The 14,847-nt window shown below is 38.7% G+C and overlaps 1 protein-coding gene across 8 annotated transcripts in view; it reads right to left on the minus strand.

Annotated features, from left to right (window-relative positions):
* Positions 1–14,847, minus strand: part of RGPD4 (RANBP2 like and GRIP domain containing 4) — a 33,361-nt gene that overhangs the window by 13,830 nt on the left and 4,684 nt on the right. For all 8 annotated transcript variants that reach the window (XM_065059846.1, XM_005498423.4, XM_021287774.2 and 5 more), the window contains exons 5-20: positions 13,858–14,088; positions 13,277–13,422; positions 11,667–11,859; positions 10,907–10,997; positions 9,769–9,975; positions 9,084–9,262; positions 8,821–8,996; positions 8,381–8,504; positions 7,871–8,032; positions 7,412–7,549; positions 7,175–7,321; positions 6,517–6,699; positions 6,350–6,433; positions 5,698–5,833; positions 5,431–5,528; positions 354–4,950 (exon numbers count right to left, since the gene is read on the minus strand). In XM_065059846.1, the coding sequence (XP_064915918.1) occupies positions 354–4,950; positions 5,431–5,528; positions 5,698–5,833; positions 6,350–6,433; positions 6,517–6,699; positions 7,175–7,321; positions 7,412–7,549; positions 7,871–8,032; positions 8,381–8,504; positions 8,821–8,996; positions 9,084–9,262; positions 9,769–9,975; positions 10,907–10,997; positions 11,667–11,859; positions 13,277–13,422; positions 13,858–14,088 (6,892 nt within the window). The remainder of the gene's footprint in view (positions 1–353; positions 4,951–5,430; positions 5,529–5,697; positions 5,834–6,349; positions 6,434–6,516; positions 6,700–7,174; positions 7,322–7,411; positions 7,550–7,870; positions 8,033–8,380; positions 8,505–8,820; positions 8,997–9,083; positions 9,263–9,768; positions 9,976–10,906; positions 10,998–11,666; positions 11,860–13,276; positions 13,423–13,857; positions 14,089–14,847) is intronic.

The raw sequence follows: 14,847 nt of genomic DNA on the forward strand, positions 1-14,847 counted from the left end.
CAATCCAACTACCTATTTAAGTCTCCAAAAGTGAATCCACAGCTCCTTCTTTAAGCACTTCAATGTGAGATTCAGGCACAGCATTTCAGAGTCATAGCTGCTACCTGAAATCCCCTTCCTCACTAATCAATAAAACTCCATATTGCATCACACACTAATTTTTATATTAAATGAATTATGACTTAAAATTCACTCCTTTAGTTGAAACTCTTGAAAACTTGTGAAGATATGGGTAGCCGCATTAGAAATGAAAGAAACTACCTATTATCAAGACAAAGAGTAACGAATAACATAGAGATGACTGCTTAATAAGTTGCATAGTTGAATAAGTGCCTAGTTCAACTGGCACTCACCTTTTTCCAGAAGTCTAAATGAAAAGTTAGAGGGTCCATCTTGAGTCGAAGCAGGCAAGCTGTCTACCTTGCTGTCTAGAGGCTTCTGCGGAGTACTAGAACCTTTTGGCAATTCAGAGACTTCCAGTTCTTTCTGCACTGTGTTCTGAGACACTGGAGTATGGTCTTCACTCTTTCTTGGAGGATTAAAGCTGAAGCCAAAGAGAGAACCAGTGGCTGAAGTATTTCCAAATGTGAATGTCTTTGATTTTCCATTACTGAAAATGCTCTTAACAGATTCAGATCCAAATACAAACTTTGGAGGAGAAACCACCGCTTTTGTTGGTGTTTCAGAAGTGTTTGACACCTCTGTAACCTCTGCAGTTGCATCAGAAGTATCACCACCATGGCTGAGGTCAGTTCTTTCTCTGGTAGTTTCTTCTAGTACAGCCACAGCATTTTTACCACACGGAGATTCCTTCGGTGTAGTGGCACGAGAAGAAAGAGGCGTTATCAGTGTGTCTCTCTCTTGGGCATGCTTCGCTTCATCAAAAATTTGCTTAAATGAGTCTGCAACATCTTGCAGCTTGAATCGCACAGCCAGAAGTTCTACTTTCCTTTCCCCATCTGCAAAGTCACATGCAGTCCATACCCACGCTCTATCAGATCCTTTCATTTGTTGCATATTCATATCTGGTGTTATTCTGTGATTGGCACAGAGCTTTAGTACCTGGTCCCTTCTCATGACTATACGCACTTGTTTGTTGTCGTAGTTCTGTAATATCTTGATATCCCCAATACCTCTCTCTTTCCACTGATTAGCATCTTTGTCATATCTGTAGAGCTTAGCTCTGTGACTGAAGACAACTTGCTCATTTTCCTCACCACTGGTCACTTCCACAAGGTCAGGCAGAGGTACCACAGGTTCAAAGTACTGTCCATCTCTCTCTTCTTCTTGAGTAACATCAGAATCTTCATCTGTGCCTACTGATGTTCTACTCTGGTTCTGTTTGGCAGGGGATTTGGATGGGCTCAAGGCAGATTTAAAGCTGAAACTAAAACCTGTGGTAGACTCTCCGAATCTAAACAGATTTTTCCTTACAGGGCTACTTGCAAGAGGTGATGCATATACAGAACTACTTACACTATCATCCAATGCTTCTTCACGCAAGTCATAGTTATCCCATTCCAGAGTAGGTCCAGTACTTTCAGCATGTGGCTTTATAATCAGACCAGAGGTACTGCTGGCACAAACAGAGTTTACATTTTCCTCTTCTGACAGTTTAGTTTTGTCATCTGTCAGAAATGTTTTGAGATCTTTTAAGCCACACTTCATTTCTTCTGCCTTCTGTATAAGTTGAGCTGTCCTACCTGTATCGACAAGTTTATGTGGTGTCTGCAGTGGTATATCTAGTAGTAGCCTCTGACACTCTTCAAATTTCTGTTTGAACTCTTCAGCCTGCTCTGGTGTCTTAAATTTGGCTGCTAGTTGTTCCAACTTTGCATCACCATCAGAGAAGTCATTTGCCATCCACATCCATGCTTTGTCTGAGCCAGAGAGCTGTTTCAAGTTCATTGTTGTTGTTATCCAGTGATTTGCACATACTTTCAGTACCTGCTCACGCCGCATTAATATTCTTACTTTGCCATTAACTTCGTTTTTAAGAATCTTCAGGTTGCCCACCCCACGTTCTTTCCACTGACTAGTTTCTGGATCAAACCTGAACAGCTTTACTCTTTGGGAATATAACACCTTCTCATCTTCCTCTCCTGTAAATGGTTCTACTTTTTCAGGCATCTGAACTATAGGCTCAAAATGGATATCATCACTGTCCTCTGTCTTATACACATCGTCATCCTTCTCACCAAGGTCAGCAGATGTGTTTGCTTTGTGATCCGTTTTAGAATCCTGTGAAGAAAACAGCTTTTCACCTGCACCTGAAAAGCCTTTGAAGTTAGGGTCTTTTTTGCCAAACTGAAAGCCTTCCCCAGGAGTACTTTTTGCAAGTTCAGCAAAAGTAAAGGTGCTGCTATTTTGCCCAAAAACAAAGTCACCTTTCTCCTTGTTTGCTGTTTCTTGCGATTTGAATGTAGTTCCACTATCTGAAGGCTGTTCCTTTTTGTCTTTTTCATCAGTGCTTTTTAAGAAGCCAGTTGTGCACTCTTTAGATGGCTCTTCTTTCTTAGTAGTATTTTTACTAGACTCTTGTATTCCAAATTTAAATCCACCTGCAGGCACTGGCATTGAAAAACTGAATCCTTCCTTCGCAGACTTAGTTTCAGTATCAGAAGGAATCTGAAATGTAAATGATGGTGTCTTGCCTTGCTCAGAATGACCAAACTTAAAGCCCTTTTCTAAGAAATCACACTTAAAGCCTGTTCCCAGCTGTCCTCCAGCAGGTTCAGATAATTTACTTTTCAAGCCAAAAGTAGGAGTTGATGAAGCATCACCAGCAGGCTTACTAGATGGATTTGGTGTTTGGCAGGCTATGCAGGATGGTGAAGAACCTTCGTTCCTCACAAAACAAGTACTACAATCCCACTGCCCTTCCTTTTTAACAAAAAGCCCTTCAAATCCATTTTTCTGTGGCTTACTCGCATCAGCAATGGAACCAAACCTGGGGGCAGGGGATGCCTGAACATTTGGTATAGGCACATTTGGTTGACTTTGTGAGTTCGGATGCTGACAAGAACGACAGTTCATATCTCCTGCTTCATTTTGGACTAAGCATACAGAGCAGTCCCACTGACCTTCTTTTTTAGAAAAAGTAGTTCCCAAGTCATTTTGAATAGTCTTTGGAGCAATTGCTAGGCCAAATTTAAAGGACTTTTGTTGACCAGATACTGCTGTATCAGTTTCGTTTGGATTCTGGCAGGCAATACACCTGGAGGCAGTGGGTTCATTTCTTACTGAACAGATACTGCAATCCCACTGACCTTCTTTTTTAGCAAAAGCAGATCCAAAGTTGTCCTGCACAGTGTTACCACTGGCTTTGAAATTTGCAGCAGAGTCAGTTAAAGGGGTACCATGTGTTTCCCACGCATCTGGATTTGGACTTCGACATGATACGCAATTCTTTGCAGTTGCTTCATTTGGAACTAAACATACTTTACACTCCCATTGATTCTTCTTCAAGAGATGCTGCCCAAACCCACCGGAAGACCAGGTTTGTGGGGCTTCCTTTCCAAATGAAAAAGTGGTAGGGCCAGATGCAGTTGATGTAGCTGTAAGGCTGCCTTTGCTATCAGATTCACTGTTTGCCCCATCTTTTGCAAACTGAAAGCCAAAGTTCACATTTCCAGAAATGGATCTGCTGGGCTCCTTGGTGTCCTGATTTGTTGTTTCTCTTGTAGTTCCATTACTCTGAGTCACAGATGTGTCAACATTTGATCCCAAGGTTTTTAAAAGATTCTGTGCCTCCTCAAACTTACTTTTGAAGAGCATGGCTTCCTCAGGTGTTTTAAATCTAATTGCAAGTTGTTCTGGTTTTGGCAACTCATCTGCATAATCTAAAGCATGCCATACAAATGACTTATCTGATCCAGCATTTGGAGTTAATTTCATATCAGTATTTATGTAGTGATTTGCACAGATTTTCAGCACTTGGTCCCGTCTCATCAGGAGACGAAATTTGCCAGATACTTTATGTTTCAGTATTTTTACATTTCCAATACCCCTTTCTTTCCATTCTTTAGATTCTGCATCAAAACGAAAGAGCTTTGCTCTGTTACAAAAGAATTCTTCTTCATCTTCCTCACCTGTTTTTACTTCAATCTTGTCAGGGAGTGGCACCACAGGATCAAAATGAGGACCATCATCATCCTCATCTCCACCATGGGTGCTTCCTCCCTCTGTTTCATAACTTCTATTGGCCAAATCTGAATTTGAAGTCATAAAGAGAGGTTTGCTTGGTTCTTGGACACTAAACATATCACTTTTCTCAAAACCCAGGTTTTTGTGTGCATTTTGTCCCATGCTTTCTCTAAAAGAGAGGGCTGGCATAGGTTTATTGCCAAAATTGAAGACATTTCTTTGAGCAGCTGTGTGATCGTTAACTGGTTTTCGTTCGATATATCGATCATCCTGTAAAGGTTTATCAGATGTCAAAAGATCCAAGAGGCTTTCACTGCTATTAAAAGCTGCATTGGCAGGTGGCGTTGCAACTTGAAGAGAAGAAAAGGTAAAGTCTCCATCATTAGACTTGAAGTTAGTGTTGAATTTAAAAGTTTTTTGCTGACTTGGCTGTGCTGGTGTTGTCAGAGAAGTTTTTGATCCTTCTGCTGTTCCTGGCTGTCCAAACTTAGGTTTTGGAAATTCTAACACCTTTGATTCTGCAGGCTTTAATGTCGGTGGCGCAACTGAAGGCTTTGTGAAATAGCCTGGTTCAGGCAATGCTGGATTTGTGCTTGCTGGTGGAACACTATAATTGTAGTAATCATCACCCCCACGAGGAGAAATGAGGCCAGTAGCTGCAGAATCAAAACGCAGAGGTGTGCCATATATTTCTTGGGAAAACATACAAGCAGAAGTGTTTTGCAGAGGTGGTGTATGCATCGGTTGTTGATAAGCATATATATGTTGCTGAGGTGTAAGCCGGTTCATGCCATAGACAGGAGCCTAAAGTAGAAAACAATTGCTTTGCTTATTACGGCAACATACAGGTCAAAGTCAGTAATTTGTGCTGGAGCCCACACAACATGTACACTTGAAAGCAGGCTACACTGTCATACGAGTTTCGATCTAAGCTGATTTTAACTTAGTTTAAACTGATTAGTTTAAATCTTGAAGGGCATACAAAGCCCTATTTTCTTTTGCCACACTACTTCTGGGGAAAAAAAAGAGAAACAAAACTTTATCACACATACCTTGTACGGGACATATACTAATATATTACAAACACATTTTGCTGACTTTTTGTCCCAAACCCCACATCCCCGAAATTAAGCACAAAGATAAATTACCAATTTATCCCTAGCAGTCCAAATTTACCAACCACTATATAAGGAACTGCAATTACACCCAGCTACATATAGAATAAAAAGCAGTCATTTTCAGTAGATCATTGGAAGTAGCTTAAGCGGATAGATTTATTCTCACCTTTGTTGGTGTTACATTGGTTGCAGCAGTTCTGAGAAGATACTGAGAGTTATAGGCAGGTGACTGGTTGTAGTAAACAGATGGGCCAGTGGTAGCAACTAAAAGGAACATCAGGGAAAGAGTTTACACTTGATTTGTTGTTGTTTTGAATAGACCCTTTCCAGCAATCAGTTTTTAACTGGGAATCATTAAGACTTTTCAAAGTATTGCAGAAATGTTTTAGCTGGTTTAGCTAACTGTGTAGATAAAAATTCAGCAGCAACTTACCTGTTAGAGGAGCTTCGTGAAGATTCTGTGCTCTCTGATAACCCTCTGACATTGCATCTGTTCCATAGCTTTCAGCAGGCCACCGATGAGATGTATTTGAGTTAGAATTGCTAAGTTTCATTTCTTGCATTTCATTCTGTCAAGACAGTGTGCCAATCAAAAGCATAAGTATATATTTCATAGGTATTTGTAGAAAAAAAAATAAGGAATGATCCCTACCCTTTTTCTATTTAAAAGCATGTTCAAGCTTGGGAAAATTAATAAGTCAAGAGGTACCTTCCAAAATCATCCAAGATCTGCCCATACAATACAAAGTACTAAGACTGTGTTCTAAAGCCAGAAGTAAAAAAAAAAACAACAACAAACACAGAGACAAGCACATGAGAAGCAAACTGATGAAAGCAGAACTCCTTCTGCATACAGCCCTTAGAAGGGTTCCCTCTGCACCCCTGCTCAAGTCCCAAATAAAGAGATTTCAAGCAAAAAGATTTACTCTTGCACTCAATTTAGGTAGATGTTTAGAGAAGATATTTCCACTGATTTAAGTAGTAGCCTAGGAACTCTAAGTTAGTGCCTGCTATTATCACTAAGTCTTTACCATAACTAAAAGACCAGCTGTTATTCACTGAAGTATGGTGAGAAAATTCTTTACCTTTAGAGCTTCCACTTGCTGACAGATCATTTGAAGTAAAGTTTTGTGATCTTCTGCCCACTGAGGAGGAGTTTTAGGAGAAAACTAGAAAAAAAAAACGTTAATTGAATCTTGTGCATTTTTATTTAAACATAACAATTCCCTGAAATAACAGCTGGCTAATATACCTTGTAGCTCTTAGTAGGTGAAAGAGAGAACTTTGTTGGTGATGGAGTGGAATGTTTCACCTCTGAATCTACAGCTCGTGAAAGACCATTTCTGAAGGCAGGACTTCCCTCTTCATCATTCTCGCCAAGTTCCTGGATCACTGTATCTAGCATTTCCTTCACAGTTTCAATAGACACCGGCAACTAAAAAGTTAGTTAAAACGTGAGTCATGATTGCAATTCTCACTCAGAGCAAGACAGACTACACTCAGAATTCTGGCTGAACAATTCACAAGGCTTTCATGACACAAATACTGTTTTTTCAAAGCGCTAAATCTGTTAAGACTAATGTAAGAAAACAATTCAGAAAAACATTAATTCTATTTTTTCAAACTTACTGATCTCTATAAAAGGATGGTGGGAAAAGCTGTTTACATTAAAGCTTTCATCCACAGAACTGTCAGAATATTGCATGACCTGCTCAGTTACAGAAGTTACTCTGAGATTATCACCCCACTGGTGTTAAGCAGGTCATTTGTCTTGCGCAAAGAAACTTTAACTTGCTCTAATGCAAAGCCTGGTCTAAAAAAGCTGACATACATGCAAAAGGTTTCATTTTGAAACAGTAACCAATCCACTACATCTCTTGCAACAAGTTTTTAAAGCAAGAAGGACATACTGTCTCAATTACTGAGGGATCCGAGTAGCTTTTCTCGATGATCTTCATTAGATAATGCTTGCTTTTACGAAGATAGGGTTTGTGTTCTTCTTGTTCTTCTGGCAGCATGGCATCATTTTCAATGTCTTCTGCCTTTCTTTGGAAGATCTAAAGAACAGGACACAGATTAATTAGGATCAGTTAGAAGGCAACTGAGTAAAGCAAAACAATTTAGGGTAATGCAATTTATGAACTTACCACAGCAAGATTCCAGTATGAAACCACATTTTCAATAGCTTCAAATGCTAATAGAGCATCATCAGTTTTGCCATCAACTGCATCCAACATTGCAAATGCTATACGTGCCTCTTCTTCATATGCTGCAATATGACAACCCTACAAATAAAGTGAAAGTCAACTCATACCAAACAGTGGAATGATATGTATTTTTCTTCCTATAATCCAGGGAAAATACTTTTAAAGAAAGTTGGTACTAGCAGTGCACAGTGCATTCCAACCACATACACAGTTTTAAAGGTAAGAATAAAGTTGTAAGGACTTTTTTTGCCCCTTTATCATACACTGATACTACCCAATCTCATCATTAACAGTTTTACAGTAATAACAATGAGCTGTACAATGCAGAGAAAAATCCCACCAACTAAGTTTCTGACACAGAGCCTCTCCATGCTCAGCCTCTGCTTAATCTATCTGTACCTGTATGTCTACACTATGGAAGTGCTTGAAAAGAGGATCAATAGGTTCAGGAATGCTTCTCTTCTTTTTAACAATTTCCAGCATAGGTAAAACCTTCTTCCAGTAGTAGACGCTTCGTCCAATGTATTCCTTCTGGTCATAAAAGGAGTTAAGACTAATGCCCTGGTGGAGAAAAGGGAACAGAAGCACACACTGTTTCAACAAATTCAAATAAAAATGCTATTTATACATATCATTCTCCTGTTTTCTTGAGAAGTTCCGAGAGTGCTTCTGTAACACTTGAGAGAAACATTGTGGGGGTTATCTCCAGAGCTATGCAAAATAACATATATGTAGAAAATAACACTACAGTTTAAGACAGAGTACTTCATAGGGTGACTAGAAACTGTTGTCAATAACACATTCTCATCTGATTATCTTCCCCCTCCCCCACACAGTCTGTTCATAGTTTGGAAAATAAGAGAGAAAAACACCTTGGCTTCTGTGTATTTCAAAATAATCTCAGCTTACTGTTTTTTGCAGGCTTTTTGCCCAGTGTATAACTAAGGCAGGTTGAAGGCCATGCTTCTCCAGTGCTCGCAGAGTGCTTATTCCATGCTGTACGATAAGCCTCAGTTTTGCTGCGGTTCCTGGTCTGCATATCAGAAGAAACATTCCTTGATTAGTATTCCCTATTTTTCACTTGTTCACATGTCATTTGCTTGACGAGTACAGCCTACAGTTTAAGCCTTAACCTTCCTCTAGTTTAGAAATACATTGTTAGAAATGGAAATTCCACTCTTGAAAATCTTTCAAACGTATCAAGTCCATACTACCACAAAGCTTCAATGTCCAAATTATGTCAAAAAATAAATCTGACTGTACAAGAATCTACTGGGACCAATCTAAGCTGCTGTAGCAGAAACCGCCTAAAGGCTTAGTGAAACATTTCCAAACTGAAAAAGCCTTACGTTGTTTTTCTCTGAATAAGAGTACGAACAGTGTCCCACCAGGATCTTTGTTTTTCTGTGTAGAGCTGTTTGCACACTGGCAATGGTAGGAATTGAGGCTGATGTGCATCGTAGTGAGAGTTAAACTTCTCTTGCAATTGTAAGTTGCTAGTGAATACCACCCCAAGTAGAAATACCTGGTTTTGTAAAAATAAAAAAAAGGTATTAAATACCAAAAAACTTAAATTGCATAGTATGTTTAATAACTTAGAAAGTTTACTTACTTCAAGGTCCAATAGGCAAATGGATTCAGGAGCATCTGTCTCAAGTCTCGCTGTTTCTTGGGGCAAGTGAAAAAGCTGTTTTAACCATTTGCGTATTGGGGGTAAGACTGACATAGAGTTCCACTGCAAACCGAGCCACACAAGGTGCTGGAGACTGCCATTGTGCATCCGAACAGCACCTACGCAAAAACAAAGTTGGATGCAGATGTCAATATCCTACAAGTCAGCAAGACCTGTATCTGATCAAAAGTGAGTTTCACATTTCACTCTGTCAGTGCAGCCAAAGATACTTTGCAGACCAATAAACACCAAGGTTCCAGCTTTCACTTATGAAAGATTACAAACTCCAAGTTAGCCAAACATATCAAGTAGACAGTTCATCCGAGTGCTCAAGCCATCAACCCCTTAAAGCTTCTGAGGGGCATGACTCTCAGATTTCCTTTCACTTCTATCCTTACCATATTCAGCCTAATACGCAACTACTTTTAGCACTATTTAATTTCTCCAAAATCTTTATGGAATTATTAAAGAAGCACTTCTTTACAAGTCTAAGCCTTGCTTAGGACAGTAGGGCAACTTTGGGTGGCTATTCAAGGTATCTGTCTGCTGCTGCAATATGAAGTATTTGTAGAAGAGCTTCTCGTACAGAAAGTTTTGTTGAGTTTCAGAATGTAACAACTCTTACCAATATCGTATTTATTAAGTTCCACTTGCATTGGTGCTTGTGTACTGACATTCCCAATATCATCTGTGCCAATAAAAGATCCCTCTCTAGAAGCTCCACTCTCAAACAGGCTATCAAACAACGTATATGAACCATTCTTGTTTGCAAAAGACTCCACAATCTCTTTGAAGTCTTGCTTGCCATGGCTTAAGTTCAGCAGCATATGGCCTAGAAAGCAAAAATATCACTTCACATAAATAAAGCAATGAACATGAGAAAAGTAACATTTAATACATTGGCTTGTTCTTGTTACCTAAGGCTGGGTGGGAATCGGGATTTCTCCTTATGAAACCTAGAGATTGTTATGTTCTCCCTGTAATAAGGTCAGTGTTTCAGCACATAGGCTTTTCCAAGCTTTTAGTGACAACCAACCCAAGATATTTGTAAAGCCAGTTCTTTGGGAAAACAAAGCCATCTTCTTATAACTACTACTGTAGTAGCATTACAGCTACTTATTTCAAGGACAGTTGCAATACAAGTCTGTCTTATCAAAATCCATTCTAAAACAATTGAACCTGATATCTAGTGGGTTCATTTGTTTTCATCTAGGCCCTGCAAGAGGATGTAGACTGAAAAACTGCCTATACTTGACAGCCAAAAGCACAAATATGATGAACAAATAAGAGGATGGAAGGACAGGGAAACACTAATCCTCTCCTCTTGGGGCTAACAATACTTGCAAAACTGTATCTACCAGCAAGCAGAAGCCATTTCCAGTAGATTAAGAGACCATACAAGTTAAATCCTATCTTAGTGTGCTGGAAAGGCAAAAAGCATGAAAAAAGCCACACTTGAAAAAAAAAGAACACACTCCACTAGCACACTAAAGAGGGGGGAAAAAATGAAACAAAACAAAAATCCACACACACCACTTTAGGTGTCAGGATCAAACTAGTTTGTTTTGTTGTTTTGTTTTTGTTTGGTGTTTTTCTGGGTTTTGTTCGTTTGTTTTACATATGTAGTCAGAATCCAGAAGATATTGTTGCATATGGAAGTGTTAACATTACATTTCAAGATAAGAAATGTGTTCTTTTACAAACCACTTGACTCTTAAACTACCTGTAGCACTAAAATGGAACTACGCAGCTATTTTTATTACCAGACTGGCTTTTTCGATCACAGGCCAACATTTCTAGCACATCTTGTCCAGTTTGATCCCCCTTTATTAGTTTTGACTTTGGTTTAGGAACCTGATGAAGTAAAGAGAGAATTGTTACAGCTTTTTCACAATAAGAGCAGGTCATTTAAATTAGTCTTAAGAATTAGGAAACAAGTTTCTTTTTAGTATTAGAAAACTATAGAAAAAAATACGTAATTAATTTTAAAGGTACTATGTCACATAGTTCAGGGGGCCAGGAAGTCATCCAAAACGTACAAAACCCCTGGGTGTACAATTATAGCTATTGCAAATAACTTTAAGCATGCACAAGAGCAAGTAATACCTGGAATGCAAGCAGCTAAAGAATTAAACTATATTTTTTTAGTTCTGCTGTCTACACAAGTACATTAGGACAATTCAGTTCATCCCCTTCCCTCTCTATAGCAATAAGCCTAATGCTTAACATATGTATTCAGCTGTATTACAGAAAAGCGAATATACTGCAGGAAATAAACTTGCTAGCCTTAAAGAATCAGGTTACTCCGACAAGGGAAACAGCTGCAGATACACTTTTACCCTATTCATGTCATTTGAAACCTTTTAAAGAATTGTGAAAGAGTAGGGTTTCACGAGTGAGGAAAGAGTTTTTCCTTAGGCACAGAAACTCTAGTTAATCTCAAGAATACAGGAGTTCAACACATGTAAGGCAAGAACATTTCAAGAACTGCATCAGCTAAAGGCATAAACTGAAAATACTTACCTGGAAACTTATCAGATAACAGAGTGCTGCTAGTTCACACACAACTTTCCACTGTGCCTCATTGTGTCGGGCCATTTTCAGTAGCAGAGTTCCAGCAAGCATGTAGAGCTGTCCTTTCATTTCCACAAAGGTACGAGACAGCTCATCAGCCCCATTCACATATGGCTTCAACGAATGAAGCACACGATCAAAACTAAAACATAGAGAAGACTCATTCTAAACAGTGCTGGTAAAAGCTATAGCAGATGGTTTTGGGTGATGATATTTAACTGTGAATCAAGTAACTTCATAAGTCAATGGTTAGTACTGTCTCAGTTGCTTAGAGCCGAGTTGCACTAGAAAGTACGGTAACGGTCTCAAACTCCCAAAGCTTCAACTTGGTTTACTGAAGTAAAACATATTTAATATTACCTAGATATTTACAGTCTTCCAGAATATCTTTGTACAGCTGCTTTCAAAACTATTCTCCCAAACAACATGGATAAACTTGTTTATTGCAGATTTAGAGATATGCAGGAGGCACTAGTCACTCTGCTCTTCCCTTTCCTTCATTTATCAGAAAGGCCAAAAATACAGCTGGACAAGCTCTTTAAAAATAGAAGGTACTGTAGAAATCTGAGTAGCTGTAGGCTAGTACACAACCCCCATTCAGGAGAGGCTTTCCAAAAACCAGTTAAAACACTCTTTCAGTTACCTGACAAAACTACAATGACTGCTAGCATTGCTGTGATCTGGAAGTGGTTTAGATGTAATTACCTTGAAAGGCTCTAATAAAATCGCAGCAAAAACCACAAGATTGTTTTGGTCAATGTTGGAGAAGAAAAAGAAAATAAAATATACTTGGGCATTAAGTATTCCTCATTCATTCTCTGTAATCTTCAAGTATCCATTCAAGATGAACAGACTGAAGAACAGTGTTTTACAAGACAATATAACAGCCATTGCATAATTGAGGAACAAAGGTTAAGTCAATAAAAGCCAGTAAGAAAAGGATGATAACGAAAAGAAAGGAACACAGATCTTAATCAATATATTGACTACGAACATCATTTTGTACTACACTGTAAGTGTGCCACAGATTACATACCTTGAATTCAGCTGGCCCTGTAACACCATCAGTTTTCCCTGAACGAGAGTGTTCTCACTGAAACTGACTTCCTTCTTCCCAATTATCCTATATATCTAAAGTTCCTAATTATTACCATATGTGTTGCGTTCATTTAAAACAAAATGGCCAGGACAAAGCTGATACACAAGAGGTGTTTCTTTTCTGTTTGTTTTTTAAATTGCCTGGGAAATCTGGACTAATCAATTGCTGAAGTACGGAACATCATACTGAAGGAAAAGAAGATGCAAAGTTAATTGACCCAGGATATGAGTCTTTGCCATGGCCATGTGCTGACTACGCAAAACAGGGCTTGCATCTCAGTCTAAAGATAGCTTGGGGTTCAAACCCAGTAAGAACCATTCTTAGTGGCTAGTACAGAGAATCACCTCTCCCCTCCACAATCAAGCAGTGAATTTGAAATGTGATAAATATTGTGACCCAGAAAAAAAAACCACAACAATTATTAGATTTTTTTTTTTCTATAGGAAAGTTAAGACAGTACCTTTCAAGTGCCTCTCTGCATTCCTGAACATCTCTAGAAGAAAGTGTCATTTTGACAAAGCTGGAATAGGCCAGCAGATGATCTTTCTTGATAGCTCTCCAGTTACTTTTATCAGACTCCAAGTCTTGTACAGATTCCAGATATTCCTAAAGAAGAAAGTTCATCACAGGATAAGGAACAGTCATCCTTCCATGAAGGCAAGGGCAGTACTTCTCCAAAACATATTAGTAGCATTTACTGTATAATCCAGTTTCACAGTTGAGACCTTAACATATTCTTCAGCAGCAAAGTTCCAGGGAGCTAATTGCCTGAGCAATTTTATCCCTAATGGAACTGCTGTATCTAACTCAGCTTTTGAAGTTAGAAACTCAATAGCTCTATAAGGTTTAATTTTAGGGAGAAAATTCCCCTTGGAAAAAAAAAAAAAAAAAAGTATTTTGTAATTCCACTGGCTTCAGCAGACTTGCATTTGAAGGAGTTAAATCACTTGAGAAATAGTTGTCAGAGTAATCACACTAAGAGAAACAGACCAGTTAAAAAGATATGGAAGACTATCACAGGATCAAAATATGATTAAACACCTCAAATGTCTCTACAACACAGGAACACCATTCCAAGCTTGACTGCAAAGGTATTTTCTTCTGTGCTTCCTGACAATGGAGTACAGCATCTCTTAATCTATTGTTTGAACGGTAGAGAGCAACTAGTCTGATGTTTATGTAGACATCATCTGGTCTTGCGTAAAGTTCTGCTTGAATCAAGTCAAAAAGCTGATTCCATCCGTCTTCACCTTTACAATCCAGTAACTGCTCCTGTTAAACATGAAGGCAACATGTTAATATTTTGTTTCCCATGTGAGTCTTTTCAGCAACTACAGTACCAGACAGTTTTTTCTCCTCCGCTACGTAGACTACATTACTCAGACTCTTAATAGCTTTCAGGTATTACACAAATTTGATGAAATACTCAAATATTTTAAAATAGAGACAACTATCATAGAAAAAAATACTCAGAAAAATTTGCCTCTTACCAAGGGTAAGTAATGCTTGCCAAACCATTTGGTTCAATGACAGCATACTCTGCCATAGACCACCTTGCTCAAAAAAGAGCCAACCAGAAATCTTAGGACTTCAATGTGGTTGCTGCCGAGTTACACAGTATATACCTCTGCAAAAGTGAGATTGCATGACTGAAAGCTTTTACACAGTATTTGAGAATTACAGCATTTATCACTTTCTGCAGTTTATCGTAATACAGATTTGAAAACCAAAAAGCCTGAGTTCGCAGGCCTGCTACCTTCCTGCTAGTCAGACAACAGAAAGATCAAGTAATGCCTACCTAGTCTTAATTTCTCAGATGTGACAACTAACACAGTTTCTCGGCATTTTCGAGAGGGTTAACCTTGAAGAATTAAAAAGGGTATGAAAGCCTGTAGCTGCAGCTTTCTTGAAAGCTAGACAAAAAGGTCTGACTGCAAAGAAAGTAATATCTAATAGCTTCAATATCAAGGATTTTAAAATAATTTAGCCAGGAAGAGTTTTGTACGAGTTGACATGCAAAAAACACTCCAG

This window comes from Columba livia, chromosome 1 (assembly GCF_036013475.1).
Source record: "Columba livia isolate bColLiv1 breed racing homer chromosome 1, bColLiv1.pat.W.v2, whole genome shotgun sequence".
Lineage (NCBI taxonomy): Eukaryota > Metazoa > Chordata > Aves > Columbiformes > Columbidae > Columba > Columba livia.